The 26,441-nt window shown below is 39.0% G+C and overlaps 1 protein-coding gene across 6 annotated transcripts in view; it reads right to left on the bottom strand.

The window, feature by feature from the left end:
• Positions 1 to 26,441, bottom strand: part of LOC129726929 (aquaporin AQPAe.a) — a 115,343-nt gene that overhangs the window by 3,240 nt on the left and 85,662 nt on the right. For all 6 annotated transcript variants that reach the window (XM_055684201.1, XM_055684200.1, XM_055684199.1 and 3 more), the window contains one exon: positions 11,141 to 11,284. In XM_055684201.1, the coding sequence (XP_055540176.1) occupies positions 11,141 to 11,284 (144 nt within the window). The remainder of the gene's footprint in view (positions 1 to 11,140; positions 11,285 to 26,441) is intronic.

The raw sequence follows: 26,441 nt of genomic DNA, 5'->3' as shown, positions 1-26,441 counted from the left end.
AAAATTGTACGTTGTATAACATCGATCAACACGGCGAAATACAAGCTAATATTTCTTACTTCAGTCGAAGTCAATTCTGCAGTTTACTTGCATGAGAGCGAGATATGATTTACGGCGCTAGAAGCTAATGTTCAACTTTGTCATCAACCATGGCAGCGGCAGCACACAGAAGCACTGATTAAGCGATTGAAATGAATGTTATTTCTACATATGGGCCGGCTAAGATTGGCTAGCGTGGATCACAGGGCTCACAGGTTCACAAGGTGATTGCTGACCGTTGACCAAAAAGGATTGTACGGTGGCAGAAGAATCGTTTAAAACAGTCTGGTAATTGTATATTAATTACTTGTTCAGTAGTATCATTTTGAAATAAATACATGAGTCAGTGTGGTTTGTATGAATCCAATTATAAATTATGCTCTTTTTTACGCTTAATAAATTTATGATTGTACCATATTATTACAAAAAAAGTGAAACAAAAAAGAAACCATACTTTGTTATTTAGAATCATCAATTTAAGTCAGCGGTTCTCAACCTGGGGTACGCGTACCCCTGGGGGTACTCGAAAGCCTTCAGAGAGTACGCCAAAGAAAAATCAGTAATGGCGGATAAAGCAATTTATCTTTATAATACTTTATTTGTTGTTCAATCTTGCCTTTTTGAATATGATTGTAGCAATCAAACAAACCATAATTTAATTTGATCCTGAACTAGACTACCACAACACGATGATAAAAAATATCGCCAAGGGATACGCGGACAAAAAAAGGTTGAGAACCAATGATTTAAGCGATTAGATTTCTTTAGGATAATGTAAAACATAAGTTTCAATAATGTTTGCACAGAATCAGTTAGAGAATAATTTTGGGGGTAATTCCTGTAGATAATAGATTACAAAGGGAACATGAAGATGGTAATGGAATAAATGCAATAAAGTTGTATAAAATGTGAAGAATCGAACAGAGTTTGATAAACGACAGACTGAGGATAATGGTATGATGGAGTTTGTTAACGATAGTGGACTATAATGGAGTCTAATAAAGTAAAAACTTATTTTCAAAGAGCACATTGAGAGTATACAAGCCAAGTGCATCAAATATACGAGATGTTTATATCCTCTCATTAACAGGAATTCTAAACTTTGTTTAAAGAACAAACTTTTGATTTACAAACAAATTTTTAGACCAGCAATGCTCTATGCTGTACCGATCTGGTCAAGTTGCTGTTCAACAAGGAAGAAAACGCTCCAAAGGATTCAGAATAAAATTCTGAAAATGATTTTGAAGCGTCCTCCTTGGTTTGGTACACTCGAATTACATAGACTTACTGGTGTTGAACCATTAGAAACTATGTCAAATAAAATTATTAACAATTTTCGACAAAAATCGTTGCAATCCTCAATTGCTACGATAAGCTCTCTTTATAGCCAATAAGTTAGCAATTAAGATAGTTGTAAGTTTACTTCCCCTTTTCTGACAAGTAGGTTTAAATCCCTACGAATGATAAGTCCTAATTGCGAAAGCAAACAAATCCTAACAATTAGAATTACAAATTTCTAACAGTGTTGAGAAGTCACCATTTGTGATTGGACACACATACTCATTATTTACTAATATTTACTTAAGCTACTAACAAATCCCCCCTTAAAAAAAAAAAAAAAGAGTCTAATAAAGTGTACGTAGGTATGGCTGATAGTATAATTTGTTTTAGTTTAAAATATTAATTATAATATGAGTCAAATCTAGAGAAACAATAGAGTATAATTGATAATTAGATGTTCCAGTAGATTCATTATTTATTATTTATTTCGGTTTGTTATTTTATTTAAACACCTCTCATTTGGTCATTCACCCCATTAATTAGAATCTGTTTGCAGACTACGGCTGTGTAGCTAACAGTTACTTCTTTTATTGCAATCCCTATAAATAATCTGTACTAAAAACCCGTTGATATAAGGTTTGTCTCTGCTTTTATGATGTCTACATTGAAGAATGTTTGATGGTTGAGTGCAGTAACATTAGCTATTCCGAAGTAATGTTTCGGACGTGATACCGCTCGGTCCAAACGATCAGAAAGGATTTGCCGGGCAGGGTAGTTATGCGGAAATTGGTACGGACAGTATGTGCAATACGTGATCATAGCGATTGAGCTATCCTCTACAGTTGAAGTGCAGCTGCGCAATAGCTTTGTTGGTCTTACGGCGCACAGTTGCAGGTTGTCAACTATTCTAAACTTTGATTCAAATTCCTTCCGACGTATACTAGTAATACATTTGATTGAAATTAAGTACAATCATACTTCAGCATAAATAATCACTTTCGAACCTTTACCTCGTCAGTTCATCAGTTGTAAAAATAAACACAATATATTACACTCGCACGAGCAACCGCACGAGCGAGTACAGTCAACTGTCTATCCTAATGTATTTTAACGCACAGACAAGACAAACCAGTGCCAAACCTATATTGTGCGCTGAATTTGGCTTACCTATTGCAATGGAAAACATTCGCTCCAATCCTTTCACTAACGGAATAATACCTTCAACTATGTTTCGTTATCTCCATCAGAACTAGCTTACATGTCAAACCGAATGTCAACAGTCATCCTTGACTCGCGAAATCTTTTATCTGCAAACGCTGTTTAGAAATCAACTGTCACACAAATGTTCAGTTGTATTTCCTCTGCAGTATGTCATGAAAAAAAAAAACGAAACAGTAATAAAAATAACTCAGATAGGTATCCCACATGTACCTATGTATAACTGTGCCGAGTCATGAGCCCTTTTGTTTAGGATTCACCTGTTGACGACAATCGGAGAGGCCTTCCCACCCTTCGGGCTTCGGTTTGTTACTGTCAGTAAACTAGTGTATTATCAACAAGTTTCAATGGTTCCATCAATTGCCGTAGGGTGTCTCGCATTTTCCATTCGCGTTTCGAATTGAATTGATCATGAATTTTAGACACGCATAATGGGCTCTGAAAATTTGAGCCCAAATGAAGCTATTGATATTCGAATAATTGTGTTTGTAGTTTTGGATCATTTGATTCACAAAGGAGCTTTGACACGTCAATGTGTATCAGATTTACTTTGTGACGACGCGACGGCGATACATGGCAATCACAATTGTATTAAACTTGAATAGTACTTTTTCCGGCCATGTAAGCTGGACGACATTCGACGACAAATAAATACAGTGTGTGTCATTTCGTTGAAAGCAAGAGCATGCCATGATAATGGAAACGTGTGGTTTCCGCTTTTTGATTTCTGAGCTTTGCTTTCATAAACGGATCAGATGCTTCTAAGAGAGCTCGAAGCTTCAAGGGTACATAGTCCGCTTTGACAAACGAATGGTCATGACTTCGAATCTTAGTAGCATCAGACCGTTCGGGGTCAGAGGGGCTTTTAGGCACGGGTTCATTCTTAGATTCCTCTTCGATCCCCCTACTTGAACTAACTCCTGAATTGATCCTGAACGAGCTAACGATGGCAAACTCGGCTAAGCCTGAACTGAACGGTGTTGCAGTAAGATAAAAAGAATCGGAAATAAGTTCAAATAGGATAACTTGATTACTTGAAGGGGTTATGTGTTTTGTATCAATCTATTGAGGGTTAGGCGATACACTTGAATGGAATCAAATTAAATTGCGGTAATATTTCTCGAACACCAATGAAATAGCTCTTTAGAAATAATATGGCGGCCGTGAAAAGATTCAAAATGGCATCTGGCCAATAACAGAAATACCTACATTGGGTGATATTAAGTCATTTTGTGCTGTTTTCCAGGAACAGGAAGTTGCTACCATGAACTAAATAGCGAATTTGCAAATAGCTTCGCCCTGGGTGTCACCCTCATGGGAATAATTTTAATACGTAGCCAGATGTCAGATAGGTGACATCCGCGTGAATAATACTGGTCGACAGAAGCAAAAAGGTACTGCCCTAGAGCTCGAAAAAGCTGCCCTAGAAAGATTATAGCATTTCAGCAATTCCTGTGAATTATGGTGCCCCTAGCCTTTACAAAAAAAAAACGTCAACTTACGTGAGAGTTCGCATAGTAATTTCTCGCCGGGTTTGTCGCTTCAACGTTATGTTTACGAGAAAACTCATTTTAGTCTCTGAAAAAAATGCTAGTGGCTGGAGGCACCAAAATTCACAGGAATGGCTAAAACTAGATTTTCCCTTTAAAGTATAATCTCAACTAGCATTTTAAAAATGAGTAGATTTTCTACAGAGTGTAATCAACATAACTCACATGATAAACAATAAACAACAATTGAACGTCAATATGTTGTCATGTTTAGTGGTTATTTTCCTAGGACAACATGTCACGCGGAAGGCACAAACTAACCGAAAAAGTGGATTAGAGCATTGTAAGTGTAAGAGCATTGTCAGGATCGATGTTGAAGTTCGTGAACCTTCAAAAATCATCATCAGCGGCTATTACTAATCAAACATCTGATGCTGCTAAAACACCACCAACAGCTGAGGACGAGTACGTTAAGGAGCACCAGAAGATGATGAGAAAGTGAATTGCTCTGATACCGACAGTGACAATGACTAATGAATGAATAAACTCGCTTTATGTATATTTTTCCCGAAATAGTTTATGAATAAAACAAGTACTGGTATGCGCTCAAGGAAACCGCTATGGCTATTGGTGAAATTTCTGTCGTTTACTCATGAAATAAATTTGAGTATTCTATAAGGTACTATGAGATAAATAGGGGTGAAATTGATCACCCTTAAGTTCCATACATTCTATTGGAAATGTACTATTATTCGATATATTCAAGATAAATGATGACTTTCGAACTGAAAAATATCAATCACAGCTAGTTTGGAAACAAAAACAACAATAATTCAGGTTGAACTCTATTCATTTTGATTCATTAGATGAAGTTTACTAAATTTGCTCTTATTTAATCATCGTTATACCGATTTCAATTCGGTTTGTTGCAAAGGTCAAAAACAAGCTCTGGAATTGTAAGTTTTGTAATTTCCTGCAAAATTAACAGTATTACATTAAGGGTATGGAATAATCATTCTTGAAAGTTATGTTTTTTGAGCTTTTATCAAACTTTACTCACTCCTCTAAATTTATCGTAATTTACCCCTAAATAAATTTACATTAAGTAAATTCAGAATTATTTTTTGTTATTTTAAAACTTGTTTGATCAAATTTGGTTGAGCTTTAACTGAGTTAGAAGAGTTTTTCTCATAATATGTAAAACTACACTTGGGCACTGGGCATACAAGGGTTATCTTAAACAGGCACGTGAAACTTGCAAAAGTTCTATTTAAGGACACGTTAATATTACCTAGTGTTGTAAGATCAATATCTTTTGATTAGTATTTTTTATTACGAATTTTCTGGTGATCAATTTCACCCCATTCCACGGTACCAGTAGATAGGAGGATACGATATAAAAAAAGAAGTTTGGAGATAAACCTTCAGAGCCTGGACCAACATTGGAAGAAAAATCAGAAGAGGAATGTATTGTACCGTGAGCTGCAGGAACGTTCCAAATTAATGAAGGAAGTAGCCAAAATCTTCGAAGCGATTATGATAAAAAAAATTTCTATCGGCATCTGGAGGTTATGAGAAAGAGGTAGTAAAGAATCTCGCTGCTAGGTCAAGGCGTATCAAAGTTTGATTAAACCATGTTTTGGCATCAAACTGAATAAATGCTGTTGTTTTTTTGTTATTAAAATTATTAATAAAATATAATAAATTATGTTTTATTTTTATTAAAATATAATAAATCACAATTATTGGTTAAAGATAATTTTACTCATATCGGTGCCGGAAATTGGACAGTATTAACAAGATACAATATTAGGCTTGTTTTCAGTTCTGAAAGGTCGAAACCAACGTTCAAAACAAAACCCCACATACTTTAATATTACTATCATACACACAAAATTTTTCCTTATTACAGTAACTGTTCGCTAACTGGGTGCTGTTTAACTGGGCTGCTTTTTAACTGGGCGTTCGCTAACTGGGCTATAGCCCAGTTAAAAAGCAGATGAACGTCAAAAATCAGCGTTTGTCGTATTGCTGTCAAAACGAGATAGGGGCACATGAATAGTAAATTGAGAATGATTTTTTCAGTTTTCAGTTCAATGGATTTTGGTTGTCATCACATATGCGATCACTAGATATCCATATACTGGTTTCCAGGTCGAATAATTATTTTATGAAAAGAACATGTTTACAGGCAACGGTTATGCGAATAAAGCACGCGCAAGGCCAACAATTTATTTTTTCTCATTTTCTGTTCATCAATCATTATTCGATTACTTTCGAATCCCCCTCGATATTTGACGACATTTGAAATGTCAGCCCAGTTAGCGAGCGACATTCGTGTACTGGGCTAGGCCCTCAGCCCAGTTAGCGAACGAACAGTGGACTTTAAAAGCAATAACGCAAAATGGCACTTTATGTAACAAATCTGTTACTTAAAAAGCAATAAAGTTTTTCCCCAGTTAAGTAAGAACACATACTGTCATATATTTTGCACGTGTTACGGGAGCACGATTATCTGATAATGGTCGTTTCAACCACATGCGAAAATGTTGTCTAATGAAGAATGCTTCCATTTCATCTCCAGTCAAGAAACAACACACACCGTCGCATATGTTGCACATGTTACTAGTTTCTTCTATCTCCAATCCATGCGGTGTGCGTGTATTAGTTTGTTCGTTGTACGCTTACGGAGTAGCTAAAAAAATGACAAGAGCTGCCAAGCAGCATTTTTCTCCGTCATACAGTATGCAAACGTTGATGATTTCAAAGACTTCTCCCCTTGAAATCACATCACGAACTGTAAACTGCGTTAGATAAAAACACAAACCTTTGCTTTCTTGCAAGCTATCTAGAACACACACTCATCGCTTCATGAAAACTCATTTGGGCCTGGTTGAAGATACAAAACTCGTGCCCGTCTAGAACAACATTCGCAACTCCGGCAATTCCTGTCCCACGGTATTACATATTTCCATTTCGAGTAAACACGGGGAGACGAAACAGTGGTGTTTCTAATTAGACATTTGAGGTTGACGGGTGAGATTCTGATTATGTGTGAAAAGAGGGGACAAAAATGAATCTAATCGGGATCGGGATACCATCTGTCCTGATTTAGCAGGACATGTCCTGATTTTGAGATATGTTTGGAGCGTCCTGATTTATTTTTCATATTTTAGCATTTGTCCTGATTTTTCTGGATGGTGCCGGATGTTCAGAAATGTTGAAGATTGTTCAGTACTTTTACTTTGACTCCGGAACGGAACGGACTCATTTTGAACGATTTTTTTTCTTTGGGTGAATTTTGTCGAGAGAAATTGTCTAGTTCATGCAACCCTCAACCATCTAACTTTTGGGTCCTAAAGCTATCCAGCTTTTTTCGCACCATAATGGCGGTCGCTATGATACGTGTTCGTAATATGCGAACTTTCTGCTTACGTCAGTTTTGGGGATTTCTGAGAAATTGGTAACACAAATGTTGCCAGATTTGTTTCTCTTTTGACAAAATACGTGAAGACTTCAAATTGACATGAGCAGAGTTGTCAAAAGGGCGGATGATTCAATACGAACTTTGCATTTTAGCTTCCGCCATTATGGCGCGTAAAAAGCTGGATATATCATTTGCATTGCATATATCATTTGAAAAAGCCGCGTTTTCTGAGCAAAACGTGATTTTTAAAAAAATGTTTATCGTTTTCCTTCGATTTTAAAATGAAGAATAAAAAACTGCTTGAAATGCCTTAAATGACATTTCGCAAACGTACGGTATATGGGAGAATTGACATTTAAGGTATTTCGAGCAGTTTGTTATTCTTTAAAAATCGAAGGACAACGATAAACATTTTTCAAAAATCACGTTTTGTCAAAAAATTGTGCTCCTTAAACTGATATATAAAAATCAAAAAACCGTGTAAAACTTTAGGACCCAATTTTGAACAGTTTAAGTTACTGCATTTTTTAGGTATCTACTAACGCCTAATGAATCAAAGTTGCAAAATTATATCGTCCGAGAAATACTTTGAATAAATAAATGAGTGGCATATTTTGAAGTGTAAATCTCGAATTATGTGTTTTATTTAATGATACCTCAAAAAAAGTAAACACCTCATATCAAATTTGTATCGGAAAAAGTTGTCCTGATTTTTAACCCCGAGCAAATGGTAACCCTATCGTTGCATCGATACAAATGCAGCGAGTGAGGTCTCGATACACAACACATGCATTGCATTGGTTGTATTGGTTGTATGTTCTTCTGCAGAAACACATACAAGCGTATACTGCCCATAATCGCATATTTGTAACATTTGCAAAATTGGTTGTTCGAGCAATTCGCACTTATATATTTTGACCTTAAATGCATTGTTACTAATATATTCTCGCAAATAGACACTTTAACTAAACTTAGTATCATGAAGAAAGCACTACTTTACACTATGTATACATTAAATATTACTTTTGAAGTCAAATTGGTTGACATTTTTGCAATGATACATTTATGCCGTCACTTTCAAGATACTTTTGGAATATATCACATGGAAAAAGAAGTTTTTCATGTATTCAACAAGCATGAGCTGAACATCAGAAACGGATCACCGGTGGTTGGTTACCGGACCAGAATAACTTCCGAGTTCCAAAGGATGCAGATGTGGATTTGGATGGAAACTTTTTTGACAAAAAAGTTGAAAAAGTTAAGTAGTGTGACAATTATGCGGTTATTTACGCTATGTGACAAAACAACTTGGTATTTTTTACGACTTTTTTCACACAAACATAAGCATATTTTTCCAGATGTAAAAAGTACATACTATTCTAAGCATTTCCCAATAAAAAGCACGAAATCCATAAAATGTCGAATGTTACAATTATGCGATCACAGGCAGTATAGCCGTCATATATTTTGTTACTTTTTGAATATTACTTTTTGTGCCTAATGCGCGATCATAGGACACAAAAAATAATGAAATGTTGCTCAAAAGTAACGAAAATTTCCCCGTTTGTGTTGGGTGTAGGCGGATTTCTGGGGGTCCAGGGGGGCATGACCCCTGGGCCAACCGCAAAAGGTCACTTCTCATGAGCCATAACTAAAAACAAAATGAAAATTTAAAAAAAAAGCGAAGATTACTAAAATTCTAATAAAATTAACACAATCTTCCTATAACTCTCCAATAACTTATATTTTTGTATTACATTCTTCTTAAATGAAATTTTGACAACTGAAAAGAAGGCCCTCACATGGTACTTGGCCCCCGGGCCCCCACAAATCTTGAATTCTGCCCTGACTACAATATTTAGCAACATAAAATCCCAATTTTCCATATTTTGTTGGACGCTTAGGTAATTTTCTAATCAATTGCTGCAAGAATGGAGATAATTCGTTGAGAATTGACAGAGTTATTAGCATTTGAAATCGGGCAATTTCCGTGATGATCTCAGTTCAAAGGAAGTTAATAAAAAAAATCATGAACCTTATGCCAATGGGACACCCAAACAATGTTCAATGCTAAGAGATGGCGCTGTAGTGGTAGTGGTAGTGGTAGTAAAATCGAATTTTCCACGAGCTGGCCTATTGATACTTCCGTTGTTGAAAAGGCCTTGCATATAAGATTAACATACGTTTTCTGAACACAAAAATTTTACAACGATTGTTGACTTACAAAATACTTCTAGCAACTTTCGCGACCAACGTTTACGTTTTTCATCATCGAAAGGTAAAATTACATATGGCATGAAAATGCCTCGCAGTACATACCGCGGCTAAATGCAAGGACAGGACTATCCTCCGCAGTAGAGGCAGTCAAGAAGAACGGGAAGCGTCTCTAAACATGTTATCAAAGCATTATCTAACATTTTTAGTTCAAAAAGGTTTCAAAACTATTCAAAATTGAAACTGATCAAAGTTACCCCAAATAAGGAAATTTGAAACAACGACGAAAAATAAATGTTTTTAATGTTCAGGATTTTCGAAGGGCTTTGAAAACTAACTTCTCAAGTTTTAAGGATGCCGGTACTGGTTTTAAAAATATGGAACCTGTAATTTCAGTTGTAGAATATATAAATACTCACGAAAAAGTGATAAAAATGATCAATGTTACCCCGTTTTACGGTACTTACTTTTACTATATGCAATCTAATATTATCGAAAAACTAGATTTTCCTGTACAACTCCATTAGGTCAATGGGAAATCAAGTTTTTTGATAAAAATAGATTGCATACCTATAGTAAAAGTAAGTGCTAGAAAGTTAGAATAACATAAAGACAGGGTAACTAATAGCAGTTTTCCCGTCATTAAGCAAAATGCTTGAGAAAATTTCGATTTTACTACCACTACCACTACAGCGCCATCTCTTAGCATTGAATATTTTTTGGGGTGTCCCATTACCAGTGTAAAATTGTTAATAAAAAATCCGATCTATCTTAACCAGAAATCTTCATACTGCTTTACTTCGCAGAAACACCTTTAAACAGAAAATATATTTATCACGATTCAACTGAACGCTCTGCCATTGCGCGATTTTTTTAATGTCTAAGCAACTCAGATGAGTTCACGTGGATTGATAGTTTCACGAAGAAGATAAAATGCGTTCTTTTTTACCGGCTAGACAGGTTAACTCCGGTGAATGATTGATCCTGATTTCGACTGCGATTGTTTTGTACGTATGCACGTATGTAGGAACGCTTACGATGTGGAATATTTAAAGGTAGAAGCAAATGATGGCGATGCCATCTGATTAATAATTTAAATCGTGAGAAAACTTCTGACTTTGAATGAAGAGTAAACTAGTGTAATATGTGTGTACTAGTGAAATGAACTGAAGCATTTGTGGTACATTTTATCCTCTGCCACTCTTTCGCTTACCGCACGCCACTGGTGCAATGCATGAACACCATCAGCACTAACTAAGTAGTCCTACAAGATGTGTGAACTACATTGATCTAATTCATAAGATTAGGCTGTTAATCTACGATCAGAGTTGTCTGCAGGCAAAAGCCTGAGGCTGTATTAGTTCCGTTTCAAACTCAAATTGGTTTGATTGAAAATAGGAGTAGGAATCACTTGATTATAGCTTACGACGAATTAGGCAAAAGTGCAATGGCATTACAGTTTAACACTTACCTTGATTATTGCGGCACCAGCAATTGCTCCCACACATTGCGACACGATGTAGAAGGCTCCCTTCAGTATGCTAATGTCAGCCGTTACCATTAGTCCGATTGTGACCGCCGGGTTGATATGGCAACCGCTCACGTGGCCGAATGCCTGTAAGACACAACACACAGAGGCAGAGAAAACAGTCATTAATTATTTTAATTAATTACTCTGTTGGAGATTCAACAACTTACGACTGATAATTGCTTTAGTAAAATTGAGTATATCGGCTTTCCAGTCATCTGCTTATCAAAACGAAAATTTATTTTCTATTTCCGACGTTTCGATTTAATATAATTTTTTTTTCAAGGATTAGAAAGGATAAAAAAAACGATATCCTTTCTAATCCTTGAAAAAGATTTTATATTAAATCGAAACGTCGGAAATAGAAAATAAATTTTCGTTTTGATAAGCAGATGACTGGAAAGCCGATATACTCAATTTTATTACTCTGTTGTTTGTTTTGATAGACGCTACAGTTTTGTTTATAATCGTTTAGACTTTGTGGTGATAATTCAGGTTTATTAATTTTGTAGCTTTACCGGAGAGTGGATAATAATCGATCAAATTATGGTTTCATGATCATCGCTCGAGAAACATGATCGATGGCCAATCATAAACCCATTGACTGCTCTGCGTGATACACAACTTAATTTAAACAGAACAGCAAACATTTAATGATCAATATTTGCTTTCGAACTGTTTGATCATAAATCAACACATTCGCACCGTATGTGTTAACTAAAATCAAACAGAGTCGCTTGCCGCCTGCGAAGCGTTCCTTGCCGTTGGCTAGAGAAGTCGCGCAGTCAAGCTGTTAAGTATTTAGCTACCAAAACTGCCAATATAACTAATAAACTTCGAGGACCACAGGCTAGAGCTTCGCTTCGCGATTTTCAAGGATGTTTCTGTGCGGTTTACTGAAGGTTTCTTGTTTTAAACTTTTGAAATAAGTGCGTTTGGATTTTCTGTCTATGTTCGGTAAATTGTTACAGGGACCTTCTCCGATTTACATTGAATTCTGTATTTCTGTACATATCATAGGATCATTTTTTTTAAATAGATTCACTGCATAAAAAACACGAATATTCAGTTTTCATGAACGTAAATCGTATAATAACAACACTTTTCGAAAAGCTCCTCTTGAGAAACAACATGAAATGAAGACTTCGACCTTGTTCACTAGCCATCATACCACTACATATAAATTTGTGTGCTTCATAGCATAGCAAAGATGATAACAAGCCTTTTTCAAATACTGTTGGGTACCGGTGTTTCCAATAGAGTTGTTACGAATAATAAAAACATTTAAAGGAAAATTTAACTCGCTCGCTTCTCGTCAGAAGTTTCTTGTAGGCAAAGAACGGAAATGAACCTTCACATAGGGTTACCATTTGGTTGGAGTTTAAAATCAGGACAACTTTTCTTTCCGGTACAAATTTGATCTAAGCTATTTTAATTTTTAAGATATCAATAAATAAAACCACAATCTGAGATTTGCACTGCAACATACGCCAAAACACTAATTTATTTATTTAATGTATTTCTCGGACGATTTATTCTGCATATTCTGCAACTTCGATTCATCAGGCGTTAGTAGATACTTAAAAATGTAGCACACGTAAACTGTTTGAAATTATACTTAACAACTGTCAGATGTTTAACAGTTTCAACGACTAGACAATTTCTCTCGTCAAGACTCTACAAAAGAAAAAAATCGTTCGAAAAGAGTCCGTTTCTTTCCGGGGTCAAGATAAAAGTACTGAACAATCGTCAACATTTCTGAATATCCGGCATCATTCAGGGAAATCAGGACAATTGCTAAAATATGAAAAATAAATCAGGATGCTTTAAACGGGTCTCAAAATCAGGACATGTCCTGCTAAATCAGGACGGATGGTATCCCTACCTTCACATGATACCCACATCAAACATTAACAAATATTCTTTATTAGCTTGATTGCCCTTAATATGTAAGCAAATTTCTAACAAGCGCATTGAGAATTGATGCTTTGCCGGCCTTTGCCTGAAGCGATTCAACATTTTTCCTCCACATACCAAAAGCGAACTAGATTCTAACAAGAACTGTCAGAACGTTCGAAAATTAGCATCAATATAGCGCAAACTACTGTGAGAAATCAATAAAAGGTATGAGGTAATAACAGTTACACATTTTGCGGTGAACCACAACACGTTGCCCCTGCAGCAGCAGCAGCAGAGCAAACCCACAAACCGGCGGCGGTGAGGCTCTGCCTCGTCGTGGGTCGCTGCGAATGCAATTTGCTCGAGTGTTGAACGGTTTTATAAATAATTAATTCACTCAGACGTACACAAGTTGTACAATTACCCGGTCTAGACTGCGCCGAGCCGCAGCTAGAGAGATAGAGAGAGAGGGTCTAGCGAGTGAGACTCGCCGTGTGGAGTTCTGTGTCGAAAGGTTGGGCCCACAAGCTCCCGGTCGTCGCATACGTTAACATATATTTATAACAGTATAGGCCAGTTGTCGTGCGTTCTGATGTGCGCTGCGATCAAGCTGTCGAACTCATCATTGCGATCACCATCATCATCATCGAAGTTGTCGCTGATCGCTGAGTTCATTCAACCGGTTGTTTTCCGTAGTGTCCATCGGTTAGAATTAGAGTGTTGTTCGGTTGTGATCAGTATGATTATGAAAGCTACTAATTGTAACAGGTGTTGGCATTAATTATAACTGAAGTTATCGATCGCGCGAAAACACAACACTGCGGTCTAGTTCACAATCGTCAGATCGATCGTTGGCAGGTATAATAAGTTATGTTATGGAATAGGTTAGAACTGTGAGAAACAGCCACTTATTTGAGAGTTAGTTATTAAATGCAAAGAGAATCCGTATCGGTTGTATTGGGAAAATTCCAATGAGAATTTTTTTTCACATTTTTTATCATTAATCTATTCTGCTTTCGCTCAGAAGTCTGGTAGATTTCTATATCCTGTTGATTCATTGTCACCTTGATGATTAACTATAATCAAAGATCGTTATATCTGCTACCCAAGCCATAGATCCCATTCACCACACATACTTTTTATATCTGCATGGTGTGCAACCTTGTGCAAACTATTAGGTTGGAAAATGTTGAAGCTGTGTTGTCAACACACTCAACTACTCATTTTTTGCAGCAAGCATAACCGTACGCACGGGGTGATTTTTAAGATTCGAACGCACCCTCCCTTATTCATACAAACGGAAGAGAAAAAGTAAGAGTTTGCATCCAAGATACGACCGCATAACTGACGTAAAACTACGCACACTAATAACAAATACATTGTTGAGAGTGTTTCATTAATGGGTTCTAAAGTCTACTATTGCTTGCTCAAATCAAGAAACTCTGGGAGTCTATTGTACGAGAATAATACAACACTTCGAAGTAATACTGTACTACTTGGTGTCGGAGATAATTTGCACGTTTTGTGGCGTGCTGGAATGATCGCGAACCTCCCGCGTGGTTTTGAAAAATTCCGTATCTATCAACCTATTTCAACCATGCAGCATCCCAAATTGTCACGTGCACATCAATCCTCGTACTTCTCACATGCTAAGCGAGCGCTCGACCATCTGAGCTACATCCCCGACGACAGAAAAGTTTTTTTTGCTGTACTAAATGTTATCAGCTAAACATGAATGAGAATAACAATGAATGAACATTCAAAAAGTAAACATTTAGCGATGCTGTATATTCGAATTTTTGTGCGAGCTGTTGAAGTGCTCTCGACTTTTCATTCGCAATACGATATCACTGACTGAACAGAAAAAGGAAGCATCTAGTCTCCAGTGTCTAGTGCTTGATACCTTTTGAAAAAATGATTAATCTTCAACTACTTGTTAGGACAGTTTACTGTTCAAAATCGGATATTGATGCTGATCGCAACTTTTGTACTGCCCCGACTGTGGGGGAATGAGGCACTCTGAAAACGCACACTGAAAACGCTGTTTTCCCATTGCCAGAATCCAGCGCAGAATGCTTGCTTGTGTGGTTGCCAAATTAAGACAAAGGTTCATCGCGGACAAATTGAAACGTTTGCTGCTACCGCGCTGATGCTGAGATATGTGAACAACCGACAAGTGGTTTGTTTTAGCCGAAAGCAAACTCGGAAAGCCAGTTGATACTAGCGCAACCCGCTGCTGCTACTGCTATTGGTCCGTCCGACCATCTACCAAGAGAATGTATTAGTTTGACTTCAAGCTGGTTGTGGTGCTGGTTCACCGAGTGCATTCCCGGTGAACTAAGTATACTATTCTGTCAACCTTTTTAAGTAAAGCCTGCAAGCGACCAATCAAAAGAAATGATTTTCGTTTCAACAAGGCTTGACAATTTTCTTTTGAAAATAAATAGTAGTTAGTATAGTTCCCATAATAAACGCGAAAGTGTGTATAATTTCTCAATCAATTGTTACAAGAATGGAGGAAATCGGTTGAAAACAAACCGACTTTTAAGCATTTAAAAAGGGACAAATTACGTCCCTTTTTCGTTAATAGATTTTGATTTTACACCCTTAGTAGGCTGAAAAAAGATGTTATCTATGTCGAAAAACAGGGTGATGAAAAAAGTTACAAATATTAAATTCCCTGATTCTCTCTGATATAAGAAATATAACAGTAATTTCATGGTATTTAAAACCTTCAGCACAAAACAGTACAACGTATATGAAGTCCTTGTAAAAAATATTTGACGGGATATGAAACTAAGCAATAGATGCCGCATGTTAGCCACTTATGCCGAAAAAATCGTATCAGTGCTAATAAACCGTTTGAAAAAAATCGCGTCTCGTTTAAAATTTGTTCTGTTCTCAGTTTATTTTCTGATATTACCTAATTTCTACGATCAAACAACCATCATCAGTACTAGCAGAAACATAACCTATTCTCAATCAGAGCCGGCGTCACATAATTTTCTCGAGTGGGTAGTAAGCAATGGAGGGGGATAATTCTGTGTGGGTAAGTACACACAGAGACATTTTCCGAACGGGAACTTCTACCCACACTTCCCACATCAACCGCCGGCCCTGTTCTCAATGTTCAATTCCGTTCTACTAAATTTATTTTCGAGTAATCGGCTTTCAAAGTTTAATCACCCCGTATGCTTTCTGCAAACTGCTACAGAGAAATTTTGTTGCAATATCATCATGAACTGTTCAAATGATTGGCCTGGAAATTTATAGATATTCAGCAGTTTTTAGCATTAAACATAACTTAAGTGAAGATGGCAGTAACAGTTTTAATTGTGTGAAATTCTTTTATAAATGTTACAGAAACACTGACGCGTAAAACATAGTTCGGCGGTAGAGGAAAAGATTCGCCAATCCGAGCGTATGTTCATCAAAATTATGCAGCTCAAAACAGCGTCTGATCTCCGTGTTAGAAATGACTGATCTACGTTCTGGTGTCAGCATGGGAAACTATACAAAGCAGACACGATGGTCCCCCGGCGTAAGAGATTATACGAATCTGAGCAAATAACATGGACCTTGGCAACAAATGATGACTACGATTGGTAACTTGGGACATGGAACTGCAAATGGCTTAGCTTTCTATGATGCGACAGGATAATGTACGATGAGATATATCCACGCAACTTTAAAGACGTAGCGTTACAGGAACTTTGTTGTAGGAACAGAAATTATGTAAAAGCGGGGAATAATAATAACTATTAAGGGTTGCCTCCTAGATGAACGATGTCCTCTCGAATGTTGATCCTGAAACTATTGGCCAACTTTGGTAATGGCAATGTAGTTCAAAATTTCACCACTAGGGCGGTACTGTCGCTAACTTCTCAAGAAAGCAGAATAGAAGGATAATTCCCAAGAAAGTTTGCAGAGAATAGTATTTGAAGTAACTCTTCCTTGGATATGAAATTAGTACCTGATTTATTTTTTGAGAAATTTAGCAATTAATCTTGAAAAACATGATAAACGGCTACTCATAGCATGTTGAAGAAGAAAATCCCGAAAAATCTCGAATTTCACGATCCAGGTATATCAAACAAAGTTAAGGTATGTATGCGTAACGGCTTTTAATATTGAGGTAGTTTGAATTTTAATTTTATGAGTGGCGATCTAAGCTAACATTGCTTGCTAAAAAATGGCCGCTCGTTTTTGTTTTTGATATTGTGAACGTTAAGGCGAAAATTGCCCAGAAAACTTTTTTGTTCCTGTCTCCATGAACACGAGGAAACATTTTAGTCTTTGAATGAGCGCGGGTATTGACGGGGATACCATTTAAAACTCTACATAAAGTTGGAGTGCCAAGTATTTTATTATACTTATTTTGTGGAGGGCTTATTTCCATGAAACAACTTTAAAAAGGATATCTGAAGTTGTTAGAATGCTAGAGTAAGGCTTTATAAGCATTTCGACACAATTGTAACATTCATTACTACTTCTGTATTCTGTAATAAATCACCTGGGTAAATGACGTGAAAATAGAGAAGTCGTGAGTGCACAAGAAGTCTACTTTTTCAACTATGTTAAGGTGAAACCTCATTGAATCCAAAAATGGCCGACTTTGAGTCACCACGTCGAATTTTCGAAAGCACAAGACTCGGAAATAGTTAATGCGTTCCCTGTGAAAATGCTATTTTATGTTTGCTGTGGTGAAGCAAGCATAAAATAGAATTTTCATAGGGAACGCAATGAGTATTTCCGAGTCTTGTGCTTTTGAAAATTCGAAGTGGTGACTCGAAGTCGGCCATTTTTGGATTCAATGAGGTTTCACAATGTATTTAATAATCCACATAATAATCCATACATCAATAATCCGAACATTCTGATGATTTGTCACTCTGCAAAAATGATTCCCGAAAAAGGCTTGTTTGATGCATTAAGTTGAAAAATTGACTTTTTTCCGACTATATGCAGTTCCAGATCACTGTGCACCGAGCGGCTACTTTCTACCAGAGTTGTGACACCAGAGGCGAGCTGGGAATCAGCTTCATCGTAGGCAAAAAGCGCCACGGAAGAGCAGCGAGCACTTCTCTTGAAGATGACAAGAGGAGCCTTCGATTCACCATAGGTAGCACTGCTATAAATAGTGGAGTGTCGTGCAGCATTCAAATCCACTTATGTGCGCGATAAGGGCCCCGATGATGTTTTATTAGATCATGCGACAGTGTCTACAGGAATCCATGAGGTGACGTCTATAGGATTGTAATGGCAAAAACCAGAAGTGCGTCAGCCCTGGCTGAGCAATCACCAGTGATATTGGAGCGGATCATTGAACTTTTTCCTTGCCACGAGCCGAATCCCTGCTCTCGGGCTGTTAAACCTCCAAAAAACAGTGAGTGACGGCAACCCGGTCAGATGGCCATAAAGGTAGCTTCCGAGTTGTTCAGGGCGGTCATGCAGGAATGCTTATACGGCTGCCTCTTTCCGGACAAGTGGAAGCGACAGAGACTGGTAGTATTGTCAAAGGCTGGGAAACCGCCAGGTGACCCATCGGCATATAGACCAATCTGTCTGCTAGACACAGCGGGCAGAATCAAGTGCAGATTTGCAACACACATGAGGGCTCAAGTAACACACAAAACATGTTAGAAAATAAGTTACAACAAAAGTAGTCATATAAGCGTACTACAAGCGCAATTGAAAATTTGTGTTATTATGTTGTGCTTGAAGTTGTTTTTCGTCAGTAATACAACCGCATTCCGAAAACAAGCTCGTTTTTTCTGGTTTTGGAGATGTTTTTGATAACATGAGTTCAACAATAACGGTTTCCTCACTATGTCTTTTCGTAAGACATTACACCATCTAATAACAACACTATGTACCTTTCAAGTGCTGTTCCTTAGGACAAAGGTTGTAGCATTCAACAGCCAACGTTCATTCCGTCCCGAACGCTCAGCAATAACGGACGCATTAAGTGGTTGTCTCGCTATAAAACCGATATTGTGTAGAAAAAATCGAAAAAGGCATTGCTTACCCGGTCGCGTTTCAAAGAGTGCGAAGTGCGGTGTGAAGATAATCTGATAATCCGCAGTGAAGGTCATCCTGCTATTGTGCTTTAGTGGTGTCGCTGCGCAGCTGCCCGTTCCAGCACCGAAAGACTCGGTGATTGTTCTATTGAAGACAACAAAGAAGAAAAGGTACGTGTTTCTTTGCCACTGTACTGTTGCGCTAGTTTGAGCGCAATGGATGTGGATCCTTTAGCCCCCGATCCCCCGTCTCCGAACCCACCCGACCCTGTCCTTCCTGTTCAGTCTCCGTCTGTCCCTGCTTTAATCAATCCTCGTCCCAGGCTTCACCCAGACGGATCAACGGGTCCACTGGTCCTTTACATGAGGCCCAAACCAGGAGGTAAATCGCTTAACACGTTGCAAATCGCGAAGGATCTGACGTCACGATACAAGGCCATGACTGAAATATCAAAAGTCAGACCAAACAAGCTCCGTGTCGTGGTGAATGATCTGGATCAGGCCAACGATATAGCTTGCTCCGAGCTCTTCACACGCGAGTATCGCGTGTATGTACCCGCACGAGACGTGGAGATCGACGGTGTGATAACCGATTCGAGTCTGTCTGTCGAGTGTATCCTGAGTGCAACCGGTTGCTTCAAGAATTCCAATACTGAGGCGAAGATATTGGACTGTAAGCAATTACGGTCTATGTCGCTCGTCAGCGATAAAAAAGTATACACTCCGTCAGACTCGTTTCGCGTTACGTTTGCCGTATCTGCTCTCCCTAGCCACGTCTCGATTAACCGGGTTCGTCTGCCTGTGCGTTTGTATGTGCCCCGTGTTATGAATTGCACCAATTGCAAGCAGTTAGGTCATACAGCTGCCTACTGCTGCAATAAGGCACGGTGTGGCAAGTGCGGGGAGACTTATGCGGAAGATTCTTGCAGCGTAAACGCTGAAAAGTGTATTCGCTGCGGGGAAAATCTGCATGAGCTTTCCACATGCCCGGTGTACATACAACGCAGAGATAAAATTAAACGGTCTCTTAAGGAGCGCTCAAAGCGTTCTTACGCTGAAATTCTTAAGAAGACCGTGACCACTTTTACCATAACATCGAACCCCTTTGATCTGCTGTCTTCGGATGAAACGGACTCTGACGATCCACCAGCAGAAACGTCCTATGCCAATCCTGGAGAATCTAGAAAGAGGAAAAATATTTCCCCTCCTAAGCTTCCCAGGAAAGGCCCTAAGGTTTCTCAAGATGGAATAAATAATACGAACAAATCTAAAAGTGCTGCGGAAAAGCCGAAGCAAACTCCTCCTGGGCTTGCAAATTTAAAGTCTCAGAAGGAGTTCCCAGCACTTCCTGGAACATCTAAAACCCCAGTTGTTCCTTTTGCAGTTGATGAAACAAACTCTGGATTAGTGAAATTTTCTGACATTGTGGACTGGATTTTTGAAACTTTCAATATACCCGATCCAATTAAAATTTTTCTCACAGCATTTCTCCCAACAGTTAGAACATTTTTGAAGCAGTTGACTGCCCAATGGCCCCTCCTTGCAGCGATTGTATCCTTCGATGCCTAATTCAACTGCGTATATGAAGGATTCTATCTCTGTCTTACAGTGGAATTGTAGAAGTATTTTACCAAAAATGGATTCATTTAAAGTTTTGATAAATAAAAACAAATGCGATGCATTTTCCCTTTGTGAAACTTGGCTTACTTCAAATATTGATCTCAACTTCCATGATTTTAAATTATTCGCCTTGATCGAGACACCCCGTATGGAGGAGTACTTTAAGGGATTAAAAAGTGCTATTCTTTCTATCGTATTAATCTCCCCTCGATTCCAGGCATCGAAGTTGTCGCATGTCAAATGACAATACAAGGTACAGAGCTTTGTATTGCTTCAATATATATTCCTCTCAGAGCACAGGTTGGGCAACGGTTGCTCTTTGATTTAATAGAACTTCTTCCCTCGCCACGTTTGATTTTGGGAGACTTCAACTCTCATGGTGTGGCTTGGGGTTCCCCTTACAATGATAACCGCTCCTCTTTAATCTATAACCTTTGCGATGACTTCGACATGACTATTTTGAACAACGGTGAAATGACACGTATCCCGAAACCTCCAGCGCGCCCAAGCGCTTTGAATCTATCATTATGTTCAACGTCGCTACGGTTGGATAGCACATGGAAGGTAATCCTCGATCCTCACGGTAGCGACCATTTGCCTATTCTTATTTCAATTACTAACGGGTCAACTCGCATGCGACCAATTGACATTCCGTATGACCTCACACGGAATGTCGATTGGAAGTTATACGAGGAAATGATTTCAAAAGCGGTCGAGTCGATTCAACATCATCCACCACTTGAAGAATACAACCTCCTCGCGGGCTTGATTCTCGACGCCGCGTTGCAAGCCCAAACGAAGAAATATCCCGGCGTAACGATCAAAGAACGGCCTCCCACTCCGTGGTGGGACCAAGAGTGCTCCGATGTCTACACGCAAAGATCCGAGGCGTTTTTGGCCTTCCAGAAGGGAGTTATACCTGGCGACTATTTACGGTATTCGGAGCTTGATACCAAGCTTAAAAGCTTGGCTAAAGCAAAGAAACGCGGATATTGGCGTCGGTTCGTGAACGAGACGTCGAGGGAGACATCGATGAGCACTCTTTGGAACACAGCCCGAAGAATGCGGAATCGCGTAACGGTCAACGAAAGCGAGGAGTCTTCAAGTCGGTGGATATTTGATTTTGCCAGGAAAGTATGTCCGGACTCTGTTCCTGAGCAAAACATTGTTCGCGATGCGTCTCCGAGCCACGACGCGATAGAATCACCTTTTACGATGGCAGAATTTCCGGTTGCCCTCCTGTCCTGTAACAATAACGCGCCTGGGTTAGATAGAATCAAATTAAACTTGTTGAAGAATCTACCCGGCAATGCCAAGAGGCGCTTGTTGAACTTGTTCAATAAGTTCCTGGAGCAAAACATTGTACCGCAGGATTGGAGGCAGGTGAAGGTGATTGCCATCCAAAAACCAGGGAAACCAGCTTCTGACCATAACTCTTATAGGCCGATTGCAATGCTATCCTGTATCCGGAAATTGATGGAAAAAATGATACTCAGTCGTTTAGACCATTGGGTCGAATCAAATGGTCTACTATCAGATACTCAATTTGGCTTCCGCCGTGCCAAAGGGACGAATGATTGTCTTGCGTTGCTTTCAACAGATATTCAGCTGGCGTATGCTCGCAAAGAACAAATGGCGTCTGCGTTCTTGGACATTAAGGGGGCTTTTGATTCCGTTTCTATTGACATTCTTTCGGGTAAACTTCACCGACAAGGATTTTCTCCAATTTTGAACAATATTTTGCACAATTTGTTGTCCGAAAAGCACATGCATTTTACGCAGGGCGATTTGGCAACTTTTCGAATTAGCTACATGGGTCTTCCCCAGGGCTCATGTTTAAGCCCCCTTCTTTACAATTTTTATGTAAATGACATCGACGAATGTCTGGCAAATTCATGCACGATAAGACAACTTGCAGACGACAGTGTAATCTCTGTTACAGGGGCCAAAGCTGCCGATTTGCAAGGACCATTGCAAGATACCTTGGACAATTTGTCTGCTTGGGCTTTACAGCTAGGTATCGAATTCTCTCCGGAGAAGACTGAGATAGTAGTTTTTTCTAGGAAGCATGAACCTGCTCAGCTTCAAACACAATTAATGGGTAAAACGATTTCTCAGGTTTTGGTACACAAATATCTTGGTATTTGGTTCGACTCTAAAGGCACCTGGGGTTGTCACGTGAGGTATCTGATGAAAAAATGTCAACAAAGAGTGAATTTTCTTCGTACAATAACCGGACAATGGTGGGGAGCCCATCCAGGAGACCTTATAAGGCTTTACCAAACAACGATATTGTCTGTTATTGAGTACGGGTGTTTCTGCTTCCGCTCCGCAGCAAACACACATTTGATCAAACTGGAGCGAATACAATATCGTTGTTTGCGTATCGCCTTGGGTTGCATGCAATCGACCCATACGATGAGTTTGGAGGTCTTAGCTGGAGTACTACCATTGAAAAACCGCTTTTGGAGCCTGTTTTCTCGTATTCTTATCAAATGTGAGGTTTTGAACCGTCCTGTGATTGAAAATTTTGAAAGGTTAATCGAATTTAATTCTCAAACCCGTTTTATGACATTGTATTTCAATCACATGTCCCAAAATATTAACCATTCTTCGAATATTCCAAATCGTGTCAACTTATCAAATACTTCTGATTCTACTGTGTTTTTCGATACATCCATGATAGAAGAAACTCGTGGAATCCCGGATCATTTACGCGTGCAGCAGATCCCCAAAATTTGTTCTAATAAATATCGAAATATCAACTGCGACAATATGTTCTTCACTGACGGATCACTTCTCGATGGGTCCACTGGCTTCGGTATCTTCAATAACAATTTAACCGTCTCCCATAAGCTCGATAATCCTGCTTCTGTTTACGTCGCAGAATTAGCTGCAATTCAGTACACCCTAGGGATTATCGGAAAATGCCCACGGACCATTATTTCATCTTTACGGACAGTCTCAGTTCCATTGAGGCTCTCCGATCGATGAAAGATGTTAAGCACTCTCCGTATTTCCTGGGGAAAATACGGGAACATCTGAGTGCTTTATCCGAAAAATCGTATCAGATTACCTTAGCGTGGGTCCCTTCTCACTGCTCGATACCGGGTAATGAGAAAGCGGACTCTCTGGCTAAGGTGGGCGCAACAAACGGTGAAATTTATGAAAGACCAATTGTTTTTAATGAGTTTTTCGCACTTGTACGTCAGAATACGATCATCAGTTGGCAAAATTCTTGGACTAGAGGGGAACTAGGAAGGTGGTTACATTCCATTATCCCCAAGGTATCGACGAGCCCGTGGTTCAAGGGGTTGGATGTAGGTCGAGATTTCATTTGCGTGATGTCGCGGCTTATGTCCCTATAGATAGATTTGATACGCATCTATGTCGTATTGGGCTCGGGGAAAGTGGTATCTGTGCCTGTGGTGAAGGTTATCACGACATAGAGCACGTTGTTTGGTCATGCCCTGTACACCGTGACGCCAGGTCTAAATTAATAACTTCCCTCCGGGCCGAGGGTAGAGGACCAGCTGTTCCTGTTCGTGATGTCTTGGCGAGTCGTGACCTACCCTACATGTCCCTTGTATACATTTTCCTGAAATCCATCCATGCCCCAGTCTAGTCCCATTCCTTTCCATCCACATTCAACAAAACGGCAAGAACACGTCATAGACCTCGATTTTGGAATCATCAACTGAACCCCACGCGAATCCGCCAGGACCTGAGAACCCGAGGCCTTTCGTGATATCTTGGCTTGAACAACAGCGAACAACAACAACGAACCATAACCAGCAACTGAACCCCGCACAATACTTCCAGGACCCGAGGATTACAAGCCCCTGTCCCAGCTCATAACATCGTGGCTTAGCAGAACAAATCCATACATGCTGCATATTCATGGCCATTCAACGATCATCAGACGACCATTCAACTACAAAACATTAATTGAAAAATATATGCTAGTTTTAAGATAGACTTAATTTCAGCTCGTAGTCGGCAGCGAGGATAAAAAATTTGCTTAAAGATTTTAAGTCATCAGATATAATTGGCGCCGTTAAACATTAAATTGTATTTGTGCCGTGTCAAATAAACGATAGGTGAAGAAAAAAAACAGCCAACGTTAAAATTATTTGATCAAATTAATATTTTAATGATTCGTACGATTTCTATATTTACCCGAAGCGGGTCGAAATGCACCATCAGAAGATAAACAAAACGTTTGCAGTGTAACCAATATCACGCCAATTTTTGTTATCGTATATCTAACAACATATTTTAGTTTTGTTAGATGTTATGTTCAGATAATGTTGAAACTATGCGGAAACAATTTTAATATTCAAGCGAAAAATACAACTCATTTTAAAAGGTTAAGTATTATTTTTCGTCATCAATTTATAATCAAATAAAACTGCCACTGATAAAAACGATTGTCGATCTAGTTGCACTGCGCATAACAACACATTTGCGCATGCGCTGTTTAGCAGTTGTTATAGCAACAGATTTGCGCATTGCCGTAGGTTGGTACTCGAGATGTATTTTGCCACTTTCTTCTGTCAAGTTGGCTTGTTTTCATGCAGTTATGTGATACTTCATATAGTATCGGTACTAGTTCTATAGCAGCCTTCAATTTTTGTGCTTTTCTGGTGATAGAGATGTCATGGAATAGGTAACGTCAAGTATTCTACAACAACGTGTGTTACTTGGGGGTTATATCTCCCAGATGGTTTCGAGGAACCATGCTGGCCTAACAAGCCAGTCGTCGCAGGTTCGAGTATCGGATCAGGAGAAATTGTTAGTGTCAGTAGGATGGTAGCGCCAGCCTTGTAATTGTCCTGGAACTAAACGGTTGGTGGCGAAGTCTGTGTAGGAATAAACAAAAGGTCGAGTTCCGATTCGGAATGTAGCACCAAGGCTTTGCTTTGCTTTGCTATGAGGGTCAGAAATGCGTCTTAATCACCGCTGGTGAACTGCAAGGTTCCATCCTGGTATTGTAGAATATCATGTATAACGGTGTGTTGGAACTTTAGCTCCCTCCGGTAGCGGTGATTGTGGGCTTTGCAGACGACGAGGCAGGGCTGAAAATTTTCGACACTGCAAACAAAAATGACAAAAACAGCATTTTTAATGTCCCAAGTTGAAACGACTTTCAGTATCACCGGTGTCAGTTTTCAATGAAAGTCCGGTCATTGAAAGAAATGAGATGTCTGATTTAATATCAAAATTTTGTGACTCGAGCACTAAGCACTACTCGTCCCCCCCTCCCCCCCTGATGCAATACCTAACGGTAGTCCAAGGGACAAATAGGCAGGACGTTGGTGAAAAAGAGAGCTGGAATGCTGCATCACTGTACGTGAACGTGAAACTAATGAGCAGCTTCTGATCTCCTGGAGGTAAAGGAGAAGATTGGCCGGCTGAAAAACAATAAAGCTGCTGGAGTGTACCAATTTCCCAGCGAGCTGTTGAAATACACTGTAGAAACACTTGCTAGAGAGCCATGCACTGTGCCGTTACCAGCATTTGGAAGAAAGAATGAGTACCGAAGGACTGAAAGGAAGGTACTGTGTGTCCCATCTACAAAAAAGGGAGTGTTGCAAGTACCGGGCAATCACTCTGCTGAACGTCCATGCAAGGTACCCTCCCAAATACTCTGTCGTCGACTATCACCATCTGCGAAGCAGCTCTTGGGGTACTACCTGGCAAGA

The sequence above is a fragment of the Wyeomyia smithii genome, chromosome 3 (genome assembly GCF_029784165.1).
Source record: "Wyeomyia smithii strain HCP4-BCI-WySm-NY-G18 chromosome 3, ASM2978416v1, whole genome shotgun sequence".
Lineage (NCBI taxonomy): Eukaryota > Metazoa > Arthropoda > Insecta > Diptera > Culicidae > Wyeomyia > Wyeomyia smithii.
Note: the sequence above shows the minus strand (reverse complement) of the source record. Positions and strands in the feature narration are given on the sequence as shown.